The sequence below is a fragment of the Chiroxiphia lanceolata genome, chromosome 2 (genome assembly GCF_009829145.1).
Source record: "Chiroxiphia lanceolata isolate bChiLan1 chromosome 2, bChiLan1.pri, whole genome shotgun sequence".
Lineage (NCBI taxonomy): Eukaryota > Metazoa > Chordata > Aves > Passeriformes > Pipridae > Chiroxiphia > Chiroxiphia lanceolata.
In genome coordinates this window covers 114,900,854-114,928,704 of record NC_045638.1, presented here as the reverse complement: position 1 = coordinate 114,928,704, position 27,851 = coordinate 114,900,854, and the positions used below count along the sequence as shown (strand labels likewise).

The window sequence follows — 27,851 nt, the reverse complement described above, 5'->3', positions numbered from 1 at the left end:
ACAAGTGCCATCCCGGGAGGGCCCCGATTCCCTGCCAGGCCACCTGGAAGGAACGCGTGTGGTAGCTCCGACCCCTCGGAGCTGCGGGAGAGGATTTAATGGGCTCTTTGGAAAAGGCTTCAGTTTTCATCAGCTTCACTTGGATGGGTCATGGAGAGTTCAGGGAGAATCACCTGAGCAGGGCTGGACAGACTCTGAATGCCCCACACCCAGTGCAGGTGTCTTATCCAACTCTCACTCCATGAAAGTTCTTGTTCTCCGTGGATTCCACGGACAAAAACCTTCCCACCTTAGGCTGCTCCATTTTCAGAGAATCATGGAATACCCTGAGCGCGAAAGGACCCACAAGGATCATCCAGTCCAGCTCCAGGACACCCCAGCAATCCCCCCTGTCCCTGAGGGTGTTGTCCAAGGGCTCCTTGAGCTCTGGCAGGTTTGGAATTGCCCACCCTGGGGAGCCTGTTCAGTGCCCAACCACCCTCTGGGGGAAGAATCTTTCCCTAAGATCCAATCTAACCCTCCCCTGGCACAGCTCCAGGCATTCCCTCAGATCCCATCCCTTGTCACCATTTTGCTTTGCTTTCCTTCCACTTCCTGGAGGTCTTCCCTCCTGGAAACAGTAACATGGATGGATAACTTCATCCCTTCTCACGTGCTCCTGCACAAATCCCTTGGACAGACACAGCAGGACATGTTAATCCTTCTTTTCTGGTGGAGAATTTGGCTTTGCTGAGCTTGCCACCACAGTTTGTCCCCTTGGACACCATCCCAGAGCACAACCAACCCAAGGGTGACAAAATGACCCTTGGAGAGTCCTCCTTCCATCAGAGACTGCCAAAAAAGGCTGGAAAGATTTAATTAGCAGTCAATTCATACTCCTCTTTTTTTAATATTTTAGAACATTAAAATATTAAAAATATAACAGGTCTGGCCTCCCCCTTTCTGAGCATCCACACAATGCCATTGGAATCTCTCCCTCCACACCCCAAATCTCTTCCACCACGTGCCAATTCCTAAACCCCGTGGCCAAATTCTGAGGTTCACTGGAATAAATCTCAATCACCACTCATGGCCACTGTAGTGGAATAAATGACTGCGTGTTCTACCCTCTCATTTTCATCAGGGATATGTTTGGCTTCTAAATCAGGTTAATTAAAAATTGCTGGAGTTAATGTTGGCTAAGCAGCAGTTTAACAGGGTTTTTTTTTTAGGCATGAAACTCCGTTGTTGTCGTACTCAGGAATATCTGAAGCCTTTCAGCAATCAAGGAGCTCCTCAGAAGGTTATTTGCAGCCTCAGTGATTGTAGGTGGAACATAAATGATGAACCTCAATCACAAATATCCTGCTCACCCTCCACTTCATTAGAAGAGAATAATTTCTTCTCCAGGACATTCATCATTCCACAGTCTTCCCATTTCCTCCATGATCCCGCTTTCCACCCTGACCTGCCTGGCCAGGGGTGTTAAACCAACTCCACTTCACTCCAAGGGTATTTTCCCTAAAATTCTCCCAACTTGACATGCAGTCCAGTAGAATCCCAGGATGGTTTGTGTGGGAAGGGACCTTAAAGACACCCTAATTCCATGGGCACAGGTGGTGATGGCTGTCCGTGTACCCTGCTCATCCGCGAGGGATGGGATCCAGGTGACAAACTCATGGACCACCAAGAGGTTCTCCTGATCTTTGCAGCTGGGTAATGCCCCCAGACAATTCCTGAATCCCCTAATCTTTAATAACAGTCCTTAATTGAGTCTGAACCATGACAAACATAGTCCTGGGTGGCCATGAGTTCCATCTGAGGCACCTCCAGCACCTGCTGGTAAATCCAGCAAAAAAAACACCCCTAAAAGCCACCTCTAAAAAAAACACCTCTAAACCCACCTCAAAATACCACCCTCAAAATTTCCAGTATTGAAGGGTTTTAGAAAAACCAGCCTGAAATAAATGCAACCACCCTCAGACCCCAGGAAAACTGTGGCTTTGGGACAGGTTTTCCAGCCAGACACTTCTTGAGACTCCAGGGTTATTTCGGGCAGGTGGAGACAAACGTGTATTCATGGAATTATGGGATCACTGAGGTTGGAAAAGACCTTTAAGGCCATCGAGTCTCACCCAGCACTGCCAAGGCCACCATGTCCCCAAGTGCCACATCCACACCTACTTTAAAACTCTCCAGGTTGGGACTCAACCACTGGTCTTTCTCCTTTTTTGGGGGGTTTAAGGGGAAAGAGAGATGGGGTTTGTTTCTTGGCTCTTCTTCATCTCCCAAATAACCCCAAACAAGCCTCTTCATGGAAGCAAAAGCTGTAGTCCCTCAGGATGATCCACATTCCATGGGTATCTGGATCCAAGAATCAGGAATGGGCTCAGGAGCGTCTGATTTTCCCCCCTGGAAATCCCTGTTCCTCAGACAGATCCTGCTCCCTTCCTGCCACATCTTGTCACCCTGAATCAAAAAATAACAAGCAAGAGGATCAAACCCCCTTGACATGAAAATATCAGGGACAGAAGGAAAATATCCTTTCCTTTCTCCTTGTATGGATTTGCCCCTGAAGGGCCCCTGGCTCTGCTGGGCCTTGTGATGATGCAGAAACAGAAAATGAGGTGAAAACACATTGAACAAAATTGATGAGACTCCTCGCCCAAGAAATCAAAAGTTGTTCTCTGCCTTTATTTTAATTTAATATCATCTCCACAATCAATAGGAGCAAGGAAGCCAGTGTTCATTTGATGTTCTCCCCAGGGAAAACACACAGCTCTGGGAAGAGCTGCTGCAAAAACTCCAACAAACAACCAGGAGCACGTGGGGCTGCTGCAAGGAGGTGTTTTAGAGCTGCCTTTAATTTTTCATGTATATTTTTCAGATTTCTGGGCTGTTCTCTCCAGCTCTGCTCACCCCTTTCCTTCTTGGTGTGATGCTGCTTTGGATTAATGGCTTTTAGGCTCCCTCTTTTTAGGAGATGAATTGTAAAGGGGTTCAGGAAGTAGATTTTAAAAGAGGGTTTTAAGTGCCTTTGGGGTCAGATCAGGGGTGGAATCCCCATCCCTGAAAGTGTTCAAAATCCCTGTGGATGTAGCACTTGGGAACATGGGTCAGTGGTGGCCTTGGCAGTGCTGGGGGAGTGGTTGGATTCAATGATCCCGGAGGACTTTTCCAACCCAAATAATTCCCTTATTCTGTTTTACTAATTCTCCCCTAAACCTCTGCAAACCAGTTTGTTTCTGCTGAGCTTCGAAGCTGCAACAGCCCCAGGAAGATTTTGCCTCAGCCAGATGAAGCCAAAGTATTTTCCCCTGCCAAACACCCTCATGTTCTATTTTAAGCTCATCTACCTCATTCTTTATTGCCTACACCTCAGAAACTCTTCAAAAATAGGATTTATGAGCATCTTCTGAGGGTAAAAACACAAGCGACCTCATGTCTTCAGCTTCGTGCTGCTGGAAATCCGCTCCCTTCGGCCCGAGTGGGAATTTATTCCTGCCCGAAGTCACATGTTGTGACACGAAAAGTGCAAGTTTGGTACTTGAGGAATTACCCCAGAAGTGAGAAATTGGAGAGCAGACACCACGTGGGCTTCCTGGCACAGCTCCAGCAGAGCCAGACTGGCAGCAACGCTCCCGAATGTCGATTGCTGGGAGAAGTGACTCTGGAAAAATATGAGATGGATGGGGGACACAGGGAAAACAGCTGAGGAGGACATCTGGGAGCTGATTCTGCGTGGGAAACCGGCCTCCAGAGGTGAAGAGCTGCAGCATTTTGGAAAAGACTTGTGGCAGAGGTGTCAACAAACCTTCTTCTCCCATCCGGAGCCTTTCTCCATCCGGAGGGATCTGCCCAGCCCAACTTGCTCCTCACCCCCTGAGCTCTGGGATTAGGCCATGCATCTCCTCCTGCCTTTTGGGGAGTTGTCCCCCAAGGAATATCCCTCAATATCTCTGAACAGCTTCTTACCCAGGGCACTTCCTAGACCTTCCCTGCTCTGTGGGAACTCTGGAAAACATCTCCTGCTGAACCCAAAAGGAATTGCCCTGGATTTATCTCCCCTTAATTAGGAGTGCAGCTGCTCTGTCGCCCAGCTGACACACACCAGGAGTTCCTGCCCCATCACTTGTCCACCCCCTCACACAAACACCACCCCCCACCATCAGGCTGCTGTTTTAGGGGTCCCCCTGCCCTGGTGGACACGAGGCTGCCCCAAGGGCAACTTTTCCATGGTCCAGCTCTTAATTCACCAGCCAGAGCCCTTTGTCATGAGTGACTGACACCCCAAGGGCTCTGAGGATGGGACAGGTGTGATGAAATGACTGCACAGCTCATTGTCAGGGTGTTTGGAGATGTTCCTGTCCTGCCAGAACTTGGGTCCAACTGGGTGCCAAACCATCCCAACACATCTCATCCCTTAACTTCACTTATCCCAGTGTGACTTTGCCCTTGAGCAGTTTAAATCTTTTGTACTAAAATGCCTTCTGGAGCTCAAAATGTACATTCCCCAAGTCACTGAGTTTTCCAAACCAAATTTAAGTCTAGGAAGAGTCTCCAACTCAGGAGGGCAGAGCTGACATCCTCCTGGACTGACCCTGTTTTTTTTTATGCTTAACACCCCAAATTACAGGAATCTGAGTTTTGCCACCTCCCAAAAGCACCTACAGCAGGAAGGATGGCAGGACCTTTTCCTTTTTCCCTAATCCCACAGATCCATCCAGCAGTGGCACATTTTTGGATGCATTTCCATGTCAATTCTACCCAAACCTCTCCAGGATAAGCTCCAGATGTGCCAGTGCCCCGTGATGCTGGAGGGAGCCCGGGGATTTATTTTCCACCCATCATCCCACATAACCACAGACATCCCATCACTCCTCCAGCCCACTCCTGCTAAATGGATGCAAAAATAGAGGGAAGGCTGAGAAGCAAGGGTGGGACCGCTCTGAAGAGCAACTTAATGGACGGTTGAGAATCCAGCATTTCTGAAGTCTCTGGATAATAAATACATTCATTCCCACGAAAAAGTGCCACCCCCTCATTACTGTTCCAAGCCTCAGCAGCCCAGGAGCAGAGCAGGCAAACGTGTTCACAGACACAGCAGCTGCTTCCAAAAGAGATTTGCTCTCACATTTAACAACCTCTTTCCAGGAGACCTTTAAACTTGGGTCTTTTTTCACCTGAAAGGTCCTTTATATAAGTAGGAACTTTTCTTGCTCCTTCCCCAGGGCCATGCAAAGCTCATCTTCATGTGGCCTGGGATTGCTGCTCCTGCTGCTTCCCAATTTTAAACACTCCTGACCACATAGAGCAGGGATTCTGACCCTGTGCTCAGGTTGTCACTGTCCTGGACATGTGTTGTGCCACCTCTATTCCCAAGGCACTTGTGGAAATCAGGATGGTTTGGGTTGGAAGGGACCTTAAAGCCCATCCAGTCCCACCCCCTGCCATGGGCAGGGACACCTTCCACTGTCCCAGGTCGCTCCAGCCTGGCCTTGGACACTTCCAGGGGTGGGGCAGCCACAGTTTCTCTGGGTAACCTGTGCAAGGGCCTCACCATCCTCACAACCAAACAACTCCTTCCCAATATCCCATCTAACCCTGCCCTCTGGCAGTAAGAAGCCATTCCCCCTTGCCCCATCACTCCATGACCTTGTCAGAATTCCCTCTCCATCTCTCTTCCACACCTCCTTCCATCTCCTTCCTTTCCTCCCCTGGGATCACAGCTTGATCCAGAGGGTGGGGAATTCCACTGGTGTGAAATCACAGACCCCCTGAAGGAGTTTTCCTGATGGATCATCCACGTCTTACATGGCAAGCACAACAAAACCAAGGGCAGGATCTCCACAGGCATCACAGGTAACACAACCTTCCCTCTGAAACCTTCAGTATAAACCCCAAAAATCTGACAAAACCGACAGGAATGGGGCAAAAAAACTATTCTCTTTTTATGTCCTTTTCCTTTACATTGCACAGACTCATTTGAAAGAACTGCTGGATGTCCTGGGAATGGCAGAGGTGCCTTTGGCAGGAAAGGGGATGGAGATAACCCCTCTGGTGCTGGCTCAGTGTGACATGGGCTGTTTGTGTCCATTCCAGAGGGTCACAGTGTTGACACAATGAGGCCCTGCCTGCCTGGAGGAGATTTTCCCAGCTGGAGGTCAAAGACAAGGGGATGGATGGTGGGGCCTCCCTGCCCAGAGGAGCTGGAGACTCCTGGTTTCTTGGGAATCAGGCAGGGAGAGCAAGGAATTTGCACAGATCTCTGAGCTCTCAGTGGGACCTCGTGGTCACAGGATGCCACAAATCAGCTTGGAGCTGTTGCCTTCACCATGCCAGGGAATTTGGAGACTTTACAAGCCCAAAAAGATCTTAGGAAATACCAGGAGCAGTTTTGGACAATCACTGCCCTCGTTTTCTCTTGCTCAGGGAAAACCTGCTTTCAGCTCATTTTGTTTTAGCTGTCGGACAAAAGAGATGATTCCCATTTCCATCCTTATCCCGGTTCCACCTCAGTTTTACTCCCCACAAAGCTCCCAGGCCCTCCAGCAGCTGTCTGGGGACAGGAGAAGCAAAACTGGGAGCAACTGTCCAAAGCCATTAGAGAGACACTTGATTACTTGGTAAAAAATAAACCACAGTGACAGGACTTGTCAAACTGTCAATCAATGTCACTTCTGGGCCACAGACATGTGTCACATCCTCTCCTGTGCTGGCACAAGTCTCTGTGGGGAAGAAGTTCAGGAAAATGGTTTAATTCATTCCCGATTGACACTCCCTGCAATTATTTAATTAATTCTGTGTTTGATGACTCCAAAGGAAGAGCCTGATGAAATAAAAGGGTTTGTTTCTCCTCAGAAAGTGTCATAAAGAAGCCATTACAGATTTCCTTAAACACTGAACTGTGACTTAACCTTTTCCAATAACGTTTCCCAGCCTGGAAAAGTGAAGGGAAATCCCTTTTTTTTTAAAAGGTTTTCTGGGACAAGTGGCTGTTTCCTGCATAGGAGAGCTTGTTCCTACAGAACTTGTGGGACTGGAGGAGCTAAACATGGACTCGTCCTCAGTGTTGACGAGTCAGAGATGCCTCCTCAGACAGGAATTTTCCAGGAAAAGTAGGAAGGGACCTGCTTGGAAAAATGATGGCAAAAAGCTCCTTATTGGTCACAGGTTGCTTTTATTTTTATTTACTCAGCCCAACTCAGATGCTGGAATTTAATACCTTAAAACTGGTGGTATTCCAGGTGTGCTGCCAAAGACAAAATCGTGATTCCTCGTGCCCTGAGCATGATCAAGGATTAATGCAAAAAACCTGCCCAGGAATCAATCAATTAATCAGTAATCAATGGGCTAATTAAGCACAAACATTGTCCTGCTTCTTATCTCTGTGTTTTACACTCCTCTGGCATTGGAAGATTGATTCCAGTCCTGATTCCAACAGAGACAGTCTTGATTCACACCCTTCAACAAGGCCTCTGGGGACACCAAATTCCCTACTCCAGCTCATTTTAAAACCAGACAATTCCAGAAGGGCCACAACGATTTTGCAAATTAAATCACTGCCCCAAAAGGGCCGATTTTAAAATTGTGAACCCAGGAATTTTCATCTGCAAAGCGAAAAATTCTAAATGAGAAAATATTTTGGGTTGTTGGAAGAGGCCAAACTCAGGGAAACTGAGGGTTTAGGGATCACAGCATCCCTAGATATTGAATTCTAAAATCCTAATTAACTTCCAATTGTCCATATGGTATTTTGGCCATTTTGGCCTTGGACCAGGACAGTGAATTGCTCCCAAATCCATTGGCTCCAGACAAGCAGAGCAGCAGATGGAGCACAGGCAGAGTATTAATAAAATCAGTTTTTGGGTGTTAAAAGGCTTTAATGGGCCTCTCACACATATTTGGGCCAGATTAGATCCAAGTTGTCCTTGGGGGAAGCTGAGAATCCATAATATTTGCACTGGCAAAACTCCACAGCCTGTTTGAAAATAAAATCTAATTCCACCGGCTTGGAAGTGCAAAGATTCTGTCAGAAGAGATCCCACAAAGATCCCTCATCCTGAGGTTTTGGTTGTTCATTTCCCAGACAAGGGCTGGGATGAGATTCCCTGATTCCCAGACCCCTGGGAAACTCACCAGCTCCTGCTCAACTCCAATTCCATTTTATCCTATTCTATTCTATTCAAATCCATTCCATTCCACTCCATCCCATCCCACCCCATTCTATTCTATTCTCTATTTTATCCCATTCCATTCCAATTCCAATTCCAATCTATTCTGCTCTATTCAAATCAAATCCATTCCATCTCATCCCATTCCATTCCATTCCATTCTAATTTCAATTCCAGTCTATTCTATTCTATTCCATTCCATTCCATGCCATTCCATTCCATCCTATTCTACTCTCTTCCTTTGTTCTGTTCTACCCCATCCCATCCCATCCCATCCCATCCCATCCCATCCCATCCCATCCCATCCCATCCTGCCTTTCTCTCCTCCACATCCAACTCCTCATCTCATCCCACCTCATCCAGCACAGCCAAGGCAAACCCCCCTCTGTGCACATCCCCTTCCCACCCAGGATCCATCCACAGAATCCCTGGATCCACCCAAATCCAGCTCCACCAAAGCCATTCCCACCACGTTTCCCAGATCCTCTGTCATCTGTGGCAGATTTTGCTTTTCCAGCCCCAAACCTCCCAAATTCCTGCAGTCCAACACCTCCAAACAGATCTTTTACCACCCACAGGTGCCTCTCCTGCTCCCTAACTCCTGCCCTCCCTTTTCCATAGGCTGGGAGCTGTATCCTGCCCTCGGTAAGATCTGGAATATCCATCTATTAACAGTCCCTCACCTGTCCAAGTGCAAATCCAAGGCTCTCCACAGCCAGTCCTTCCCCTCCTGAAATGTCTCTTCCCATCACGTTCAACCCTCCCCATTCTACTGGAACGGCAGCATTTTAATCCTGGAATATTAAAGACTCTTCCAAGCAGGCACTTCAAAGGGAAAGGAGCCAATAAGGAACAAACAATTCCAGGTCAGGGGCTTTTCCCTGCTCAGCTCACGAAGTAAAAGGTGATTTTTCCTCCCCCCTTGATTCCTGTGTGTGAATTTTAATTGCTTTTTGACATGTGCAGAGTGTAATCTCCTCCCTGTGTTGGTCCAAGGATTAGGGCAGGACCAAGGTAAAGCCAGTTTTGATTAATATGGAAATCAGAAATTACTTCCCAGAGAAACTGGGGACTGTTCCTAATGCTCCTTTATCTGTGGGGAATTACAAATACAAGGAGTAACAAGAGGCAGCTCCCTGAGCCTCCCAACAGCAAAAGATGCTGAAAGATCTCTAAAAATATATTCTAAAAGAAATATGGGATTAATACAGTTAGGAAAGGGGTCGAGCTGAAGACAAAGCGAGTTAAATCCCCACAGAACGGGGAAAATCAGTTTATCTGGGGAAAAAAAGGTGCTGAGACCACGTCATTGCTGAGTTTTACGACAATTTAATGGCTAAATTTGTTCCCAATTCAAAGCTGTTCTTGCCGAACTACAAATATTCCTCAGGACCACTCAGCTGAACTTCCAAGACCGAAGGTGGTTTAGAAGGGGTAAAAAAGGTACATCCTGGCAAGCACAAGCCTGGGAAATTCCACTGGAGTTTGAGGGGTAAAATTCATACAGGGATGGTTTGAGGGGTAAAATCCATCAGGGAAGGTTTGGAGGGGTAAAAAATCCATCACAGAACGTTTGGAGGGCTAAAATAAATGAAGGTTTGGAGGGGTAGAATTCATAAAGGGAAGGTTTGGGGGGTAAAATACATAAAGGAAAGGTTTTGAGTGATAAAATCCATGCAGGGAAGGTTTGAGGGTAAAAAATCCATAAAGGGAAGGTTTGAGGGGTAAAATCCATAAAGGGAAGGTTTGAGGGGATAAAATCCATAAAGGGAAGGTTTGAAGGGTAAAAAACTCATAAAGGGAAGGTTTGAGGGGTAAAATCCATAAAGGGAAGGTTTGGAGAGGTTAAAAATTCATAAAGGGAAGGTTTGAGGGATAAAATCCATAAAGAGAAGGTTTGAGGGGTTAAATTCATACAGGGAAGGTTTGAGGGATAAAATCCATAAAGGGAAGGTTTGAGGGGTTAAATTCATACAGGGAAGGTTTGAGGGACAAAATCCATAAAGGGAAGGTTTGAGGGGTTAAATTCATACAGGGAAGGTTTGAGGGATAAAATCCATAAAGGGAAGGTTTGAGGGGTTAAATTCATACAGGGAAGGTTTGAGGGATAAAATCCATAAAGGGAAGGTTTGAGGGGTTAAATTCATACAGGGAAGGTTTGAGGGACAAAATCCATAAAGGGAAGGTTTGAGGGGTTAAATTCATACAGGGAAGGTTTGAGGGACAAAATCCATAAAGGGAAGGTTTGAAGGGGAAAAATCCATAAAGGGAAGGTTTGAGGGGTTAAATTCATACAGGGAAGGTTTGAGGGACAAAATCCATAAAGGGAAGGTTTGAAGGGGAAAAATCCATAAAGGGAAGGTTTGGAGGGATAAAATCCATTCAGGGAAGGTTTGAAGGGTAAAATTCATACAGGGAAGGTTTGAAGGGGGAAAATCCATAAAGGGAAGGTTTGGAGGGATAAAATCCATGTGGGGAAGGTTTGGAGGGATAAAATCCATGCAGGGAAGGTTTGACGGGTAAAATCTATCCAGGGAAGGTTTGGAGGGGTAAAATCCATCAGGGAAGACTTGGAGGGGTAAAAGATCCATAAGGGAAGGTTTGAGGGGTAAAATCCATGCAGGGAAGGTTTGAAGGGGTAAAATTAATAAAGGAAAGGCTTGAGGGGTAAAAACCATCAGGGAAGGTCTGGAGGGACAAAATACATGAAGGGAAGGTTTGGGGGGTAAAATCCATGCAGGAAAGGTTTGGAGGGATAAAATCCATGCAGGAAAGGTTTGAGGGGTAAAAAATCCATAAAGGGAAGGTTTGGAGGGATAAAAAATCCATTAAGGGGAGGTTTGAGGGATAAAATCCATGCAGGGAAGGTTTGAGGGGTAAAATCCATACAGGGATGATTTGAGGGGTAAAATCCACACAGGGAAGGTTTGGAGGGGTAAAAAATCCATAATGGGAAGGTTTGGAGAAATAAAATCCATAAAGGGAAGACTGGAGGGGTAAAATCCATAAAGGGAAGGTTTGGAGGGGTAAAGAATCCATTAAGGGAAGGTTTGAGGGATAAAATCCATGCAGGGAAAGTTGGAGAGGTAAAATCCATAAAGGGTAGGTTTGAGGGGTAAAATCCATCAGGGAAGGTTTGAGGGGATAAAATACATGAAGGGAATGTTTGAGGGGTAAAATCCATAAAGGGAAGGTTTGGAGGGGTAAAAAATTCATAAAGGGAAGGTTTGGAGGGATAAAATCCATGCAGGGAAAGTTTGATGGGTAAAATTCATACAGGAAAGGCTTGAGGGGTAAAATACATAAAGGGAAGGTTTGGATGGGGTAAAATTCACCCAGGGAAGGTTTGGGGAGATAAAATCCCCCTCAGCTGCCCCAAGAAACCTCCTTTTATCACTCAGGCCTTTAACACACCAGCTAAATATTGATTTTAAAACATTCCTTTCCTTTTCCCAGCCTCAAATGGCTGCAATAAAAGCCATAAAAGCACCTTGGAGGAAACACTCCTGAGACTCATGTGCTTGTACATGAACCGAGTGTTCACTGCTGCCCAGGAGGGGTCACAAATCCCAAAAAAAACATAAGGAAAAAAGGAAAGAAAAGTAGGTCAAACAATTCCCATTCGCCGCAAAGGACAAAGAGCTCTGCAGGTTATTTTATTGCCTTATGCAATTGCTCCCAAATATGTGAGGCTTCCTTTTTATCTGATTCAAATCCCACGGGAGTAATCCCTGATTAAATTTTGGGGGTGTGAGATTTCATTAGGTGCCCAATTTGGAGCAGATTGGATAATGAAGTTCCGTCGTCCTTCGGAATTAAGGGGAAAAAATTAAAGCTGTGATTTTTTTAATCTCCCTTCCCCCAACCTGGAGATTATTGTGATCCATGGGAGGCATCCCTGTCTTACAGCTCCAGCTCTGCACACCACCTGGAGATTTCACGGAATGTTTTCTAAAAGATGGTGATTTCTCCCCACAAAAAAAAAATCTCTGGGACTAATTCAATGTCACGTTTTTCTGTTGGAATGGGAAAAATGTTAACAGGCAGTTGAACAATTCCAGGAGAAGCCACCACCTTCCTCCATGGAAAAAGGCTCTATGTTGAGACAAAATAGGAAGTTTGGAGTTTTTAAATGGGATATTGGGAAGGATTCTTGGCTGTGAGGGTGGGGAGGCCCTGGCATAGTTTTCCCAGAGATGCTGTGGCTGCTCCTGGATCCCTGGAAGTGTCCAAGGCCAGGTTGGAGCAACCTGGGATAGTGGAAGGTGGGTGGAATGAGATGAGCTTTAAGGTTCTTTCTAAGCCAAACTAGTCTGTGACTCCATGGCCAAGCTCCATCGCATCTTCCCTCAACTTCATTCAAACATTTTCCACATCCAAGTGCTCATCCCATTCCCCTCCAGACTGTTTATCCCTTGTGCAGTTCCACACACACTTTATCCATCTCCCCTTCCCTACCTATCCTGGATGCTTCCCCTGATCTCCTCCCCCATGGCAATGAACTTCTCCACCCACTTCACTGGATTTCTCAAGTCCAAGGGGCAGGAAATCCAATGACCCCAAGTATTCCAGAGCCAAACATTGTTCCGACACCGATTTCTTTGCCTGGGTCAGGAGGGTACTTCCCATCACACTTCCATGTCCATGTGCAGGATGAACGGATGACAGGGACCTGGAGCAGAACTGCCCCTCTCTGCCATCTCCCAATGGTCACAGGGATGGGGAATGTCCCTGATGTTGGGAAAAAGGGAAACCTCTCCCCTACCTTCCAAAGCAGCCAAAGAGAGAATGTCAGCCCAGTCACATCTCCCCGCCCAGGAATTCAGGAGGCAAATCCTTCTGGAAACCATAACCAGGCACATGAAGGATGAGAAAGCGATTGGGAACAGCCACCAGGGATTTCTGAAGCACAAATCCTACCCAACCACTTTGGGAATGTCTTCCCTAATGAGGCGCTGTTTACAACCCTGGGTACAGTCTCTCCAAGGATTAATGAATGGAAGGGTGGAAAACTGGCTGGATCATCAGCCTGGGAGAGTCCCTGGTGGTAGTTTGTAGTCAGGATATCACTCCCAAGGCTTGGGGCACATGAGGTGTGAGGGGAAGGCTGGGTTTAGAGACCTCAATCCCACCTCCATGGGAGGAGGAAATGTGTCCATATTCTACCTGGAAGTAGCAGCAAAAGCACCATCTTGAACTCAATCTTGGGAGAAACCACATTCCCAGGAAGGATGGAACTGGAGCCAGAGAGGGGATGGAAATCTCCTTTCTTGCCTAAATTTGAACCTTGGTTGGATACGGCTCCAACTTGGAAGTTGGCTTTGTTTTGAACGGCTCAGGGAACAAAGAGCTGCCCAAACTAAATTATTCCAGGACTTAATGTATTACCCAGAGTTTCTTCCATAGAATTATTTAATAATTCCTATTTTATGCTCTTTCTCTTCCTCTCCTGCACTTCAGGAGACAAGATCCTGCTTCTTGTGCCTCCCCTCCCCCAGAACGGTGTGTTTTTGTTCCATATTTACAATGACAAGCCTGGCTTTATTTATATGAGATAACAGAGGCTATTTTCCACCTGGATTTGGATGCTCAGAGGTGTTGGATTCGTTCTGGGCACTGCTCTAAGTGGTGTCAGGGACCTTCTGTTCCCAGCAGTGACACTGGAATGAAGGACGTGGTGGAAGGAGAGCACGGAGTCCACGTGAGTTTGTAACACGTGACAAATTAGGATGTGGGAACAGCTTTAATCATTCTTGTTGGAGCTCATTTAGCCTTTATGGTTCTTTTCTGGGGGCATTTCTACACCTCAGCTTAATTAAAAATGTAAATAAATTAATTAAAAAGGTAAATAAACCAGAGTGCAGGAATTAGACTGAGTGTCAATCACAGCCAGAGCTTCTGTATCCTTTGCTGAGCATTTGTGGGAAAAGGCTGTCCTGGAACCAAGGACCCAAAACACCAATACATGTCCCACATGTGCCAGAAAATTCCACAAACTGGAGCTTTAAGCCTTGAACAGCAGAATAATTTTGCTCCCTGTCCAAGAACTCTGGAAAATGAACTGGGAATCCCGTAGTCTGGTAGAAAATAAAAAACCAGAGCGGAATGAGGATGTGTTTGAATTAATCCTTTGGTAGGGGATAAAGGAATGAGAGGCAAAACACAGGGAGAAGAGTAAAACTCCAAACATGGACCTGCATCCTCATCCCTTCCCGTGGGATCCAGCTCCAAATGTTCCAGACACCCTCCTGTAATCACTGGGCACTTCCATGAAAAGATATCAGCCAGTTTAAATAGGGGGAAAGGCTCTTTGCCTGAGCTGACCCAGGCTCTGTGTCCTGGACACGGTGTCCCCTCTGTATCCCACAGGAATGATCCGACTGGTGCTGTGATGGCAACGATCCCTTGGCTCAATCCACAGCAGCACCACAACTTTATTAATTTATGGGAGAAAAGCAAACCCAGGACAATTGCTGGATATGGATTAATAAGCAGAAGAGAGTGGGGAAAAAAAACCCTGCCAGGAAAAGAGGAAATGAAAGGGAAATATCACCTGGACAAAGTTGGTGAATAAACAACATGAAAACCAACAAAAGCCACTAGTGATGGGTGTAAAATAACAGATATTGGGGAAAACAAGCCAAAAAAAGCTGGAGAGGGATTTTTGACAAGGATAAGGAGTGACAGGACATGGGGGAATGGCTTCCCACTGCCAGAGGGCAGAGTTAGATGGATATTGGGAAGGTACATAATTCCCAAATGGTTTGGGAAGGACCTTAAAGCCCATCCAGTTCCACAGGGACCTTCCACTGGCCCAGGTTGTTCCAGCTTGGCCTTGGACACTTCCAGGGATCCAGGGGCAGCCACAGCTTCTCTGAGCAACCTGTGCCAGGGCCTCACCACCCTCACAGCCAGGAATTCCTTCCCAATATCCCACATAACTCTGCCCTCTGGCACTGGGAAGCCATTCCCTGTGTCCTGGCCCTCCACCCCTGGTCCCAAGTCCCTCTCCAGCTGTCCTGGAGCCCCGTTAGGCCCTGCAAGGGGCTCTCAGCTCTCCCTGGAGCCTTCTCTTCTCCAGGTGAACCCCCCCCGCTCTCCCAGCCTGTCCCAGCACAGAGTTCATGGAATTCCTTCTCAGTCTGTCACTGCTGCTGGAAAACCCCACCTTCATCCCTCACATCCAGGACACTGATTAGCATGGAATCCATCCATGACAGAAGGAATTAGAGGATTTCATATCAAAGAGCTTAAACTGAAATCCCAGAGCTCTTGGTGGGACTTAACACTGGCTTGGAAGGGACCTTAAAGATCCCCCAGTTCCAAGGGCAGGGACAACTTCCACTATCCCAGGTTGCTTCAAGCCCCATCCAACCTGGCCTTGGACACTTCCAGGGTCCTGCTATGGGGAGCAGAAGAATCCAGGTGGTCCATGAGCTCCAGGCTGGGAATTTTTAGGCTCTCAGCTTGTCCCACCCTTGACAGGCAGATGTTTGTAACAACCCAGGAGGGGAAGGGAGGGAACATCTGAGGCACCAGAGGAGGGTTTCCAGCTTTCAAGCAGAGTTCAATAAACAGGGCAGCTTCTCTCTTCGGGGTTTCAAACAGCTTGGCAGGATCCTTTTGGTGCTGGGAAATCAGGAGATGAAAAGATGACAACAAAGAACATGAAAGTGGAGATCTGAGGAGCCTCAGCAGAATGAAAGAGTCCTCTTGAAGCACTCGCGGTGGCTCAGAGGTTTTATAAACGGCACAAATCACCTCGTTTAGCTCCTTAAAACTTCAGGGCTTTACCTTCCCTCCAAACTTCCACCTCACTCCGTACCCGACCCTCCAAAGTGCCAAATCAAGATTCCAGTTCCTACTCTCACCCTTTATTCCAGCTGGTGTGTCCTGGGAGCAGCTCCCGATGGGTGTTTACGTGACCAACCCTCTCTCAGCTTCTTTCATGGAATTTTTCCCTTCCCAGCTCAAGGAATCACTGCTTTTTTTTTGCAGGAGAACACTACAACTGCTTGGGGATCATCTCTTGGAATGAGATCTGTCTTCTGTGACCACATAGAACCTCTGGAACTCCAGCACCTGTTTTATAGGAGTGGGATAAAATCAACATCCATTCGTTTTCCATGGCAGCAAAACCTTGCCTGGAGTAGCATTTCAGTGGCATTTTTAGGCCAAATCCCAACATCCTGATTGTTCCACGAGTATTTTGTCTCCTGGGCATCTTTTTGCAGGTTGATTTTATTTATTTATTATTTTTCAATCAGCACAGAGAGCTGGGGGTGTCCAGTCTGGAGAAGAGACCTTAGAGCCCCTTCCAGAGCTTAAAGGGACTCCAGGAAAGCTGGAGGGGGATTTTGGACGAGGGATGGAGGGACAGGACAAGTGGTCAAGGACACAGCAAAGCCAAGGGAGAGTTAAGATTGAGGATTTTTCCCAGGAATTTTGGGAAGAGGCACTGCAATCACTGTCAGAGTAATCAGCTGGATCTCAGGTGCTGCAGGAGATGCTCTCAAATTGTCTCATTTCCATAGGGAAGAAGGTCAGGAGGGATTAAAGAAGTAAATATATCACCTGACTAGGAGTTCAGGGCGTTCCAAGGACTTAGGCAATGAATATTCAAGCAGGTCTTTGCTTCCCAAAGGTTTAGTCAATAAATGGAATATGTAGAAGTGATCTGGGCACAAAACTAAAGATCCCACCTTGTTCTGGGGTGAAAAGAGACATTTTAGTTTCCCAACTGCCTTTTCCATTTTAATTTCCATACTACCTTTTCCATTTCAATTTCCATACTACTTTTTCCACTTTATCTTGGGAAAATAAAGGTGGAGAAGAAGGAGAAGATCCACAGGCAAGGAAGGGCAAACTGTGATCTCCCAGGTCACCACTCTCTGGGTGGGTTTTTCCAGAAGCTCAGGGCACTTCCTAATTATTCCTCTTAATTTGGGCAATGTTTAATTCCTGAATATCACCCTGCACTGCTTTAGCCTTGGGATGGCCAACAGAGGTGTCCCTGCCCATGGGATGACCTTCAAAGGTCACTTCCAACCCAAACTATTCCATGACTACAATTCTCAGCTGTTCCTCTCCCATCCCAGAAAATGAGCAGCTTTTTATCTCCTCCCTAATTGCCCATTCTTGGAAAATAAAGCACTGTCATGTTCAGCATCCCGAGGCAGGGCTGTGAATGGGAATGTGTTTGGGATGAGCCTCCTTTCCTGTCTCTGCCAGGTGACTCATCCCTCTGAATTTGGGAGGATGTGGAAATCCATTGAAAAAGTGGCAGCAGCTGCAAAAGCTTTGTGTCCACAGATCCTGCAAACTTCGTGGGGGGGGGGGGGAACAACAAAACTCCCACAAAAAATAAATCAAGCAACTCAGAGTGCAGAGCTCAGGATGCTGAATCTTCCCAGGATGCTGAATCTTCCCATCAAAGCCACAAAACTTCCCAAAGAAAACTGTGAGGACAAAAAGGAAGGTTTTGGAATTGTAGGGACTAAAGGGACCATTTTGGTCTGGGCATTAAGGAGAAAACAGGGCCAGGTTTGGAGGTGCTTCATTTCCACCCCTTTCCCTGCTCTCTCTGTTCCCCTTGTCCTGTCCCTCCATCCCTTGTCCCAGTTCCCTCTCCAGCTCTCCTGGAGCCCCTTTAGGCCCTGCAAGGGCCTCTCAGCTCTCCCTGGAGCCTTCTCTTCTCCAGGTGAACCCCCCTAGCTCTCCCAGCCTGGTTCCAGAGCAAGAGAAGCTTCATATCCAACATCCCAAATCCTCTGGAAGTCCTGCTCTTTCCAAACCTGGTAACAGAGTCAGGAGAATTTTTTCCAGCAAAAATTCAAAACCTGCCAAATCATTGGAATACTTCCTTAACTTCTGTTCACTGGACAAAGCTCTGAGCAGCCTGACCCCAAACTGGACTTGGGGAATTCCAGAGGTCCTTTCCAACTGGAATTATTCAATGACTCTCCTTCAAATTTATGGGGTAAATTCAACTGGAAAAAATCTCCTGAGGACTGAACCTTCTGGACATTCCTTTGGACTCTGGTCTCGTTCCAGTCTTGAGGCAAAATGCAGTAAGATTATAAATAAACAGGAAAAGCATCCCAAAATATCCCTAAACCTGAGCACGCAGGTTCAGACCTTCTCAAGGCAGAACTGAAGCTGGTTTTTCCATCCTCCCCAAAGAGATCCCAACCCTGGGACTACTGGGAAAGTCCAGGTTGGACAGGGCTTGGAGTAACCTGGGATAGTGGAAGGTGCCCCGGCCCATGAGCTTTAAGGTCTCTTCCAACCCAAATTCCATGATTTTATGCAATTTAGCATCTCTCTTCCCTCTTTGTTCCCTTTAATTTTCTCATAGATTAAGGAAATTTAAAAAATTATTTGTCTTAAACTCCACCAGATTTTCTGGCAGCAAACAGGGTGTTTTGGACAGAATAAATATTAACTATTATTCCCAAGGGACGGAATTGGGTTTATGTTTTAGGCTTATTTGCCAAATTAAACACAGCCTCATTGTCACAGCCTGGAATGAAGAGGCAGGGAAAGAACTGGGATAAAATGGGGTGATCAGGAACCCAAGCCCTGGGAAAGCTCCTGAAGCAGTTAAGGAATATTGGAGAAGGATTTTCCTAAACCAGGATAACTCCAGACTCTGCCTATTCAACACCCAACCTGGAAGAAAACCAGACTTATTTGCCCAGGAATCATTTCTTTCCCAAATCATCACAGCTGCAAAGATTCCTCTTTTCTGGTGCTCCATTTTCCTTGTTTTTCCCACACCTGGAATGTTTTTAAAGGATGGGGTGAATTCCCATCCTGGCCTTTTGTAGTTACCAAAAATGAGATGTTTTGGGGTTTCTCAAAAGGGCTCTTTGAGGTGTCATTTCTGTTGATAAATTTAATTCTGGAAGTGCTGCTCAGCAAGGCTGAAATTTCAGGGGTTTTTTTTCCCTGTAGGAAAAGAGATTTGAATGAATGCTCAACCAAATTAATTTCAAGGCCCCAAAGATTTTTTTATTTCAAGAGCAACAAGAGTTAGAGGGGGAAAAAAATCATCTGAAGGTCAAACATTCAACATGGAAATACCACGAAACTCCTGGTTCTGCTGGGAAAACATGTTGGATTGACAGTGCAGGAAAGGAAGGGCTGGTGTTTAGGAGCTGGATCAGTATATTGGGGATGTGGGATGTACATAATGCATGGAAACACGTGGAGACACCTACCTATGGAGCCCGCGGATTTACAGCAGGAGCAGGAGCAAACTGAGAGATTTCTCTAAAAATAGGGAATAATAAAGGAATCCAACATTGCCAAATCCTGTGGAGCTTGCACTGCTTGCCAACGACATCAGGAGCTCTGCCATCCATCAAATCTCCCTGTTCCAGAGGGTGCCAAGTCCTCCTGCCTGGCCAGGGTGGAGATGGAAATGCAGGATGACATTCCCTGCTTTTTCAAGGTGACCAGCTCTGCATTTCCTTTTGGAAGCTGCCCTGAATGGCTGTGCCAGAAGCTTTAACATCCACATGTGAAAGCTAAATTCCTAAATATACAGGACTTATACATTCCGAAATTCCTAAACACACAGGAGTCTTCCAAGAGATGACATTCCTGTTTTTTTCTGTGCATGATCAAATTCCCTGTTTTGCAGCAGAAACCATTCCATCTGTCCCAGAAACTCATAGGATTCCTGGTTGTTGCAGCACCTCCCTTCGTTTCTTAAAACGCTTCAGGAAGTAAAGATTTTGGGATAAACTTCCCAGGAGAGGCTTCTCCAAGGCCAAAGCCGGAGCAGATGGATCTGAGCTGGTGCCAGATGGAGAAGCACCTGGACCACCTGGAGTGTCCATTAGCCAAGGAAGCCCCAGGGAATTCCAGGGATGGTTTAACTACTGGTTAATGCAGGAGCTGGAAGGCAAACAAAGGGACAAATCCATGGCAGGTGAGTCAGTGCCTGGCAGGATTTGATCCCGAGCTGGAATTCCCTTCCCTTGCTTCCCACCAGCCACACACCAGTTCCCTTCCAGGCTACGACAGCCAGGACTTTTTTCCCAGGAATTCAGGGGCCTTTCCGGTTTAGGACACAAACCAGAAGCTCCAGGCATTTCCATCCCTGGGTTTTTTTCCATCCTATCAGTGCTCTGGTTTGGTCGTGGAGTCTTCAAATTCCTTTTTTCTACCCCCACAGCCTGTTTTCCCTCCTTTGCTCCCCTCCAGCTGCTCCCTCAACGCACTCCTGTGGAATTCTCCCCTCGTGGATGTAGGATCCGGGATGAATAAAGATGAGGTGGGAGCAGCTTTCCCATTAATTCCCAACTTTGGTTCTCATGACAACAGGTTACAACTCTCCCCATTGCCATGACAATCTCCTGCAGAATGGTTGAAATGCAGCTTAGAGTTATTTTTAGTTTGCCCTCTATTCCCATGGAGACCAACTTTTTCCTGGAAGTGTTTGATGCTTTGTGCTTGGAGCCTTTAATGAGCCTCATGGAAGTCTGGGAGTCAGGAGAGGCAGAGGAGCTCCGAGGTCACCCCATCCCTCCCTGAGCCCTCAGTTTGCCACTGCTTTGTTCTTCCTTTTTTATTATTATTATTATCTTCTTCTCTTGTGTGATTTGTAACATTTACATTTCCTGGAGCGCTCCAACACTTAGATTCCTGGCACATGATGCAATTTCTTATTGTACTCTTTGCATATGACCCTGTTTTTTATTGTATTCTTTGCACATGCCTCTGTTTTTATTGGATTTTTGGCATTACATTCTGCCTGAAAAGTTCAGCTCCTGCACAGGCTACCAAGGAAAAAATCCACAAGGGAAAAACTCTGGAAGAACCTGAACAGGACATTTAAAGTGGTAGTTTTTAGTTGCTGTGGAGATAGACTTTGAGGACTTGTAGACACTCATTGAATCCCATAAAAGAGTTTTTCCCAAGGGCCTGGAGTGCCAGGACAAGGGGGAATGGCTTCCCAGTGCCAGAGGACGGGGTTAGATGGGATACTGGGAAGGAATTCTTCCCTGGGAGGGTGGGGAGGGGCTGGGATGGAATTCCCAGAGAAGCTGTGGCTGTCCCATCCCTGGGAGTGTCCAAGGCCAGGTTGGAACAACCTGGGCTAGTGGAAGGTGTCCCTGCCCATGGCAGGGGGAACTGGATGGTCTTTAAGGTCCCTTCTCACCCAAACCATGCTGTGATTCCCTGTTTTTCCCTGTGCACCACAAAAGTAGGCTTTTCCCAGATGAAGGGTAACAGGAATTCCTGAGGCTGTTGCCAAACACACTCATCACAAAAACCCCGGCAGCTGGCAATTCCTGCAAGGAAACGACCTCTTCTCACCACCAGCAGGAATTCAGAGGTTGGGAAAGGCCCGGGGAGGGCGAGGGGAAGGGAAGGAAAAAAGCCTGGAACACTAAAGGGCCTTTCAGGTTCATTTATTCAAGCGGTGCCAACCAGGATTTTCTTCCTGCACTCCCAGCCAGGGCTTTGGGATCCCATAAATCATCTCTGGCCACAGAGACATTAAAATTCTCCCCCAGTCCTGCCTGAGATGAAATGAGGCCGAATGGCAGCGAGAGCAGCCGGAGGGAAGGGCAGGAGCAGGAAAAATCAGGATAGAAATGGAGCTGCAGAGAAGCAACACCTGATTTTGGTGTCAGATGAGGCAAAATCTGCCACAAACAGAGCTGGAAATGGATGATTTGGAAGGTCCCTTCCAAGCCCAACTATTCTGGGATTCTGTGAGTAATAAGCCCAGCTTTGGGAAAAGCTGGTCCTCAGCTTTTGGGAAAGCTGATCCTCAGCAAACTAGAACTAAAATATTGGTATAAAGTCCAGTAGAAAAATAGACTCGGTAATGAACAGATTACAAACCAGGGAAAATAGTTCTAACAGAGTTGGGACAAACCAGGGAAAATAGGCTCTGGACTAACAGATCTAGGACAAAGCAGGGAGAATAGACTCAGTACTAACAGATCTGGGACAAAGCAGGGAGAATAGACTCAGTACTAACAGATCTACAAACCAGGGAAAACAGACTCAGTTCTAACATACCTGGTACAAACCAGGGAAAACAGGCTCTGGACTAACAGATCTGGCACAAACCAGGGAAAATAGACTCAGTTCTAATAGATCAGGGACAAACCAGGGAAAATAGGCTCAGTTCTAACAGATCTGGTACAAACCAGGAAAAACAGGCTCTGGACTAACAGATCTGGGACAAACCAGGGAAAACAGCCTCAGTACTAATAGACCTGGGACAAACCAGGGAAGGCAGACTCAGTTCTGACATATCTGGTACAAACCAGGGAAAACAGACTCAGTTCTAACATACTTGGTACAAACCAGGGAAAACAGGCTCTGGACTAACAGATCTGGGACAAACAAGGGAAAACAGACTCAGGACTAACAGATCTGAGACAAATCAGAGAAAATAGTCTCAGACTAACAGATATGGGACAAACAAGGGGAAATAGGCTCAGTTCTAACAGATCTGGGACAAACCAGAGAAAGTAGGCTCAGTACTAATAAATCTCTACAAACCAGAGAAATAGACTCAGGACTAACAGATCTGGTACAAACCAAGGAAAACAGACCCAGTACTAAGAGATCTGGGACAAACCAGAGAAAATAGGCTTAGTACTAATAAATCTGTACAAACTAGGGAAAATAGGCTCAGTTTTAACAGATCTGGGACAAACCAGGGAAAATAGGCTCAGTACTAATAAATCTCTACAAACTAGGGGAAATAGGCTCAGTTCTAACAGATCTGGTATAAAAGGGTGTGGGGGGGGAAGGCAGCACATATTAAGGGTGGAGCATCACTGATGGATTTAGGAATTGCTGGTGGGACTCTGCTGGGACAAACTGGACATCCAGGGATAGTTCTGGGGAGGGAGGATGGAATTACAGGCGCAGGGATCCTGTTAAGGAGCTTTTCCAACCCCTGCGACGCCGAGAGGGCCAATTTCACTTCCTGCACGGAACCTTCTCGTTGTTCCGGAGCAAAGTAAAAGGAACATCCAGGAAAACACATGGAAGCACAGGGAACACAAAGAAAAAGAAGGTTTAAATGACAGAAAACATGGCTAAAACAAAGGAAAATAGGATGGCTCAGAAACACCCTAAAAATGAACAAAGCCATCAAAACCCCAGTTTCATTCTGTGATCTAGAGAGACTGAGAGAAAAAAGACAATAAAAAAACCCTTTAGTCACCAATTTTAATCCTGAATCCACATTTTCAAAGCCAAAATCACCGGTTAGAATTTGCTGATGTGCAAGGGAAGGGAAGAGCTTTGGTGGGGCTGGTGCTTAAAACAGAAATAAAAATTAAATTATGAAAATAAAAATGAAAATTAAAATTAAAAACATGTTTCCAAGGCCATCTTTTTGGGTTTCCCCCCCCCCCCTACACTTTTTTCTCTTCTCTGCCCTCACCACAGGGACAAAACAAGGGGGGAGGGATGTTTCCCAACATTTCTCTGGAGCTGCTTGGAAGGCTGATGTCAACTGAACCGATCTCCAAACCACTTCATGAATTATTTGGGGATCACAGAATCACAAAGGCAGGAAAAGATCTGGAAAAGCATCGAGTCCAACCCTTCTCCCAGCCCTTCCAAGGCCACCACTCACCCACGTCCCCAAGTGCCACATCCACAGGGATTTTGAACACTTCCAGGGATGGGGATTCCACCCCTAATCGGATCCCAAACCCCTCTGCTTCCTTCTCCACCCCAAAAAACCTCTAAATTTGATAGACAGAAGCCAGGCAGTTCATTTTAAATATGGATTTAGCAGAATTTAAGGGAATTTAATGACCTTCATGTTGCAGGTTTTACAGGAATTTCAAAGGATTCACCTTGGACTTTTTAGCATATTTTTAGCATTTCTGTGATTCCATGATTCCACAAGTTGTTTGGAAGTTTCCCAGTATGGAAATCCCACATTTAAACATAAAAACAAGAGTCTCCACAGGTCACAGCTCATTCATCTCCCATTCCAGGAGGATTTCCCTGTCTGCTCCACACACAGCAATTAATAAACATGGAGAAATGCCAGAGGGAAAATATTCACTGTATCCACTTCATCCATTTTTAATCTCCCTGAAATCAATTCAATGCCCTGAAAATTCCTGTTTTACACAACTGGTAAGCAATGGATCCCCTAATTAAATATCCCAATCCATGGAAGGGGGGGACATGCACGAAGATCTTAGAAAGAGAAAGAAAAGGAAAGAGGGAGAAGCCCAATCCCACCTGCTTTGGCATCAAAGCCTCATGTTCCTCAGCGCTCCCCAGAAATGTGATCAGGAATACCAAAAAGAACGGGAAAAAAAGGCAAGTTTATTCTCTTTCCACACGGCAGAACTTGGAAAGAGCCAATCTCTATCAAAGCCCAGATTTTCCAGGGAATACACAGCCCAATTTGAAGCAATCACGCTTGGAATTCTCTGTGTCCCACAAAGGAGGGTTAAAAGGAGGATTTCTACCAGGGAAGCTGTGGCTGCCCCATCCCTGGAAGTGTCCAAGGCCAGGCTGGAGCAACCTGGGATAGTGGAAGGTGTCCCTGCCCATGGCAGGGGGTGGGATTGGATAAACTTTAAGGTCTCTTCCCACTCAAACCATCCTGGAATTCCATGAGCATCCCTCCCAGGCTGGGAAGTGCAGCAGGACTGGAGGGATGTCGTGCCCTGGAGCGACACAAACTCCCTGGAGATTTCCCAACCGGCTTCGCACCTTTGGGCTCCTGGATTTTATTCCCATTTATTATTCAGCAATAAGGAACACGGAGTCAGTCAGGCCCTGAATTCCAGCATCTCATCAGCATATTAATGAGCTCCTGGGAGGGAAAGGATCCCAGCGGGAGGGAGAACAAACACCGCTGGAATCAAACAAGGAGAGGTTGGATTCCTCACCCCTGATTCCACACCAACAGGCTGATCCATCCACAGCACTGCTGCTTTCCTGGAGTGGGTGCAGGAAAACAGGAAGGGGGACATTCCAAAGGAAAACCAGGTGGTTCAGCAGCTCAGATTTTGTTGGGGGGGAAGGAATTCTACCAAGCCTTAAATCCAATTAAAAATCAGCCTCAATTCAAACAACAGCTTCCCAATTGTGCCTCTATTTCACCAAACAACTCTGATTTAAAACCTCCTGGTTTAAACTTGATTTTTATTTCCTCTAAAGATCCCTCTAAGCCAGCCCACTTAAAAGCCCACTTTAAAAATTCTTTAGGAAATCACTGTCCTTCAAGGCAGATCAGAATGGGAAAATGAAGGATGTGAATAAAGGGATGGTGCTCCAAGTTCTTGGGTCTGTGCCAAGGATTCCCCACTCTTCCTAACACAAGGATTTCCCAGTTTCCCCAACACCCAATTTGGCACAAAAACTTGTATTATTTCTCTTGTATTAGATCTCTCTTCCCCCACCCAGGTTTGAAAAACAGCAAAGAGATGAGAAGAAAATCAGATTCAAACTGATCCTTTCAGCCAAAAGCAACCACAGAAATAAAAATAATAAATATTAAACACTAGAAAATATTCACATAAAACTGAAAAAACCCACATATTCAAGCTGCCAGTCTCCTCATTGCCATCCTTGTTTTCTTTCTGCCTGTATCCCACTGGAGTTTTATTCCACAGCTCTTCCCATAAGTTCTGAGCCCCCCCTCAGGAGTTGCCTCTTTTCTGTACAAAGGTTAAAATTTCAATTTTCTCCTCCTCCTTTGCTGTAGAACTTTATATTTCCTGAAATATTCCAAATAATTCAAATTTAAAAGATTTTGTTCCTGGGAATATTCCATACACAAAGGAGCTGAGAGTGTCTGATGCTCACTTCCACAAAAGCATATTCCCAAGCAATTCCACACATCAGGGGGAAGTCGACATGCCCAACAGGCCCCACAAATATAAAGTCTTGACACAACATGACACCCAAGACCTAATTACATCCAAAATGGGAGAGGGAGTTTTCCAAGGCTTGTTTTGGAAGGTGCTCATGAGAGCAAAATCCACGGGGAAAACCACTGAGAAACCGAGTTTTTCCACCTAAATTCTTTCCACATCAGAACCCTTCAGCTGCAGAATTGTGGGAAACATTTTTCAGTGCCTTGCTGGAGTATTAAAAATTACATTTTTAGACAACTCAGTTCCAAAGAAGGGCTTTAAGCCAGACTCGCTCCTCAACATCAGATCGGCTCAAGAGCGGAACCTGAGATCAAAGAACTCAGCCAAGAACAGGGTTTAAGTCCCCACCTCCAAGAGTAACTGTACATTCTCCAAACAACAGGAGGTGCTGGGGGATCCTCACTTCTCCAGCTGCATTATTCCAGCACGTGCATGGGAAGCTCAGCTCAGCTCTGGAGGGAAGAAGAGCCCAGCTCCAGAGCCAAGTCCAGCTCCAGAGCCAAGCCCAGCTTAGCTCCACACACAAAGCTCCCACCGACCCTCCCAGCAACTTCTTGCCTGTTTTGTTTATCCAAAGAAACCCCCTTTTGATCCTTTTTCTTGGGATTTCCAGGGCATCCTCCTATGGATTCAACTCTCCTCACTACTCACTGCGCTGACGCCGCTGGAAGGTTTTCCCTGTGAATCCCGTTCCCTGATGGGAACTCTTTCTCCCATCGCTCCTGAATGACCACCTGCTCCCCCAATGGGACATGGACACTCGGGAAGGAGCCAGGGAACACCAGTCCTACCTGTGTATGCCATGTTCTTCGGGTTTCCATAGGGAGCCCCCGGTTGGACGGGGCTGTAAACAGGATTCATGGTGGAAGACCAGGAACTCTGGGAACAAAAGAAAAGCAGAGTTGAGATGTCGCCTCCAAACATCCCCCTGTTAGAATTCCAGACACAGAGAGCTGGGAAGGGAAGGATTTACAACCAGACATCACAACCAGAGAGATATTTAATAATTCAAGGCTTGGATCTCTCCATTAATTCCCAGAAATTCTCCAGTGCTGTGTGTTCTGCCTACAAATGGAGCAGATGGATCTGACACATCCCTGCTCCAGGGGGGCTCAGGATTCATGACCCCACTTCCAGCTGCAACAAAGAGGAGAAGCCACCAGTCAGACAAGGAATCCTCCCCCTTCGAAGAGGGAAAAGTTTTTGGGTGATGAAACCAACCTCAACCGAGCTCCGACCTTTGGGGAATCAGGAGATCAAAGCCCATCTGCAAAGATTTGTGAGCTTGGAGTGGGAAAACCCAGAGGCCAAGGCCTGGCTCCTGGGCAGGGCATCCAGTGCCACCCACCCCTCTCCCAGACAGGGACATGGAATCAAGATCTTCCATGAGCCAGGAGATTCCAAGAGACCTCGCATTCCGGTGGAGCCCAGTCGGCTCCTCGGGGAGTTTTCTTCAGAGGAAAGCCAAGGAACTTGGGAATTTGTGTCTCCCAGGTGTCAGTTAAGCAAGTGGCTCAGTTAATTATCTTAATGAAGCACATTCTCAGTCGTGATTAAGGGGAAAATCAGTCATTAAGCTCTATTAGGCAGCACATTTGTCTGCATAGTTATCCAGTGACGATCTCACGCCAGACCCAAAACCATCCTGCCTTCCCAGTCTGGGGGGTTTTGTTCCAATGTGCTGTTTTCCAGGTCATAAATAACCCCCTCCTTCCCAACCAAGTGTCTGGTGATGGATGCACAGTTTGGTGGATCATTAACTCCTCCTGCTTTACCTCCAATCATAAACAAGTCCAACGGTGAA

At 46.5% G+C, this 27,851-nt stretch overlaps 1 protein-coding gene across 5 annotated transcripts in view; it reads right to left on the bottom strand.

The window, feature by feature from the left end:
* FAM168A (family with sequence similarity 168 member A) overlaps window positions 1–27,851 on the bottom strand; it is a 79,320-nt gene that overhangs the window by 9,309 nt on the left and 42,160 nt on the right. For all 5 annotated transcript variants that reach the window (XM_032678814.1, XM_032678810.1, XM_032678812.1 and 2 more), the window contains one exon: window positions 26,839–26,926. In XM_032678814.1, the coding sequence (XP_032534705.1) occupies window positions 26,839–26,908 (70 nt within the window). In that variant the 5' untranslated portion in view covers window positions 26,909–26,926. The remainder of the gene's footprint in view (window positions 1–26,838; window positions 26,927–27,851) is intronic.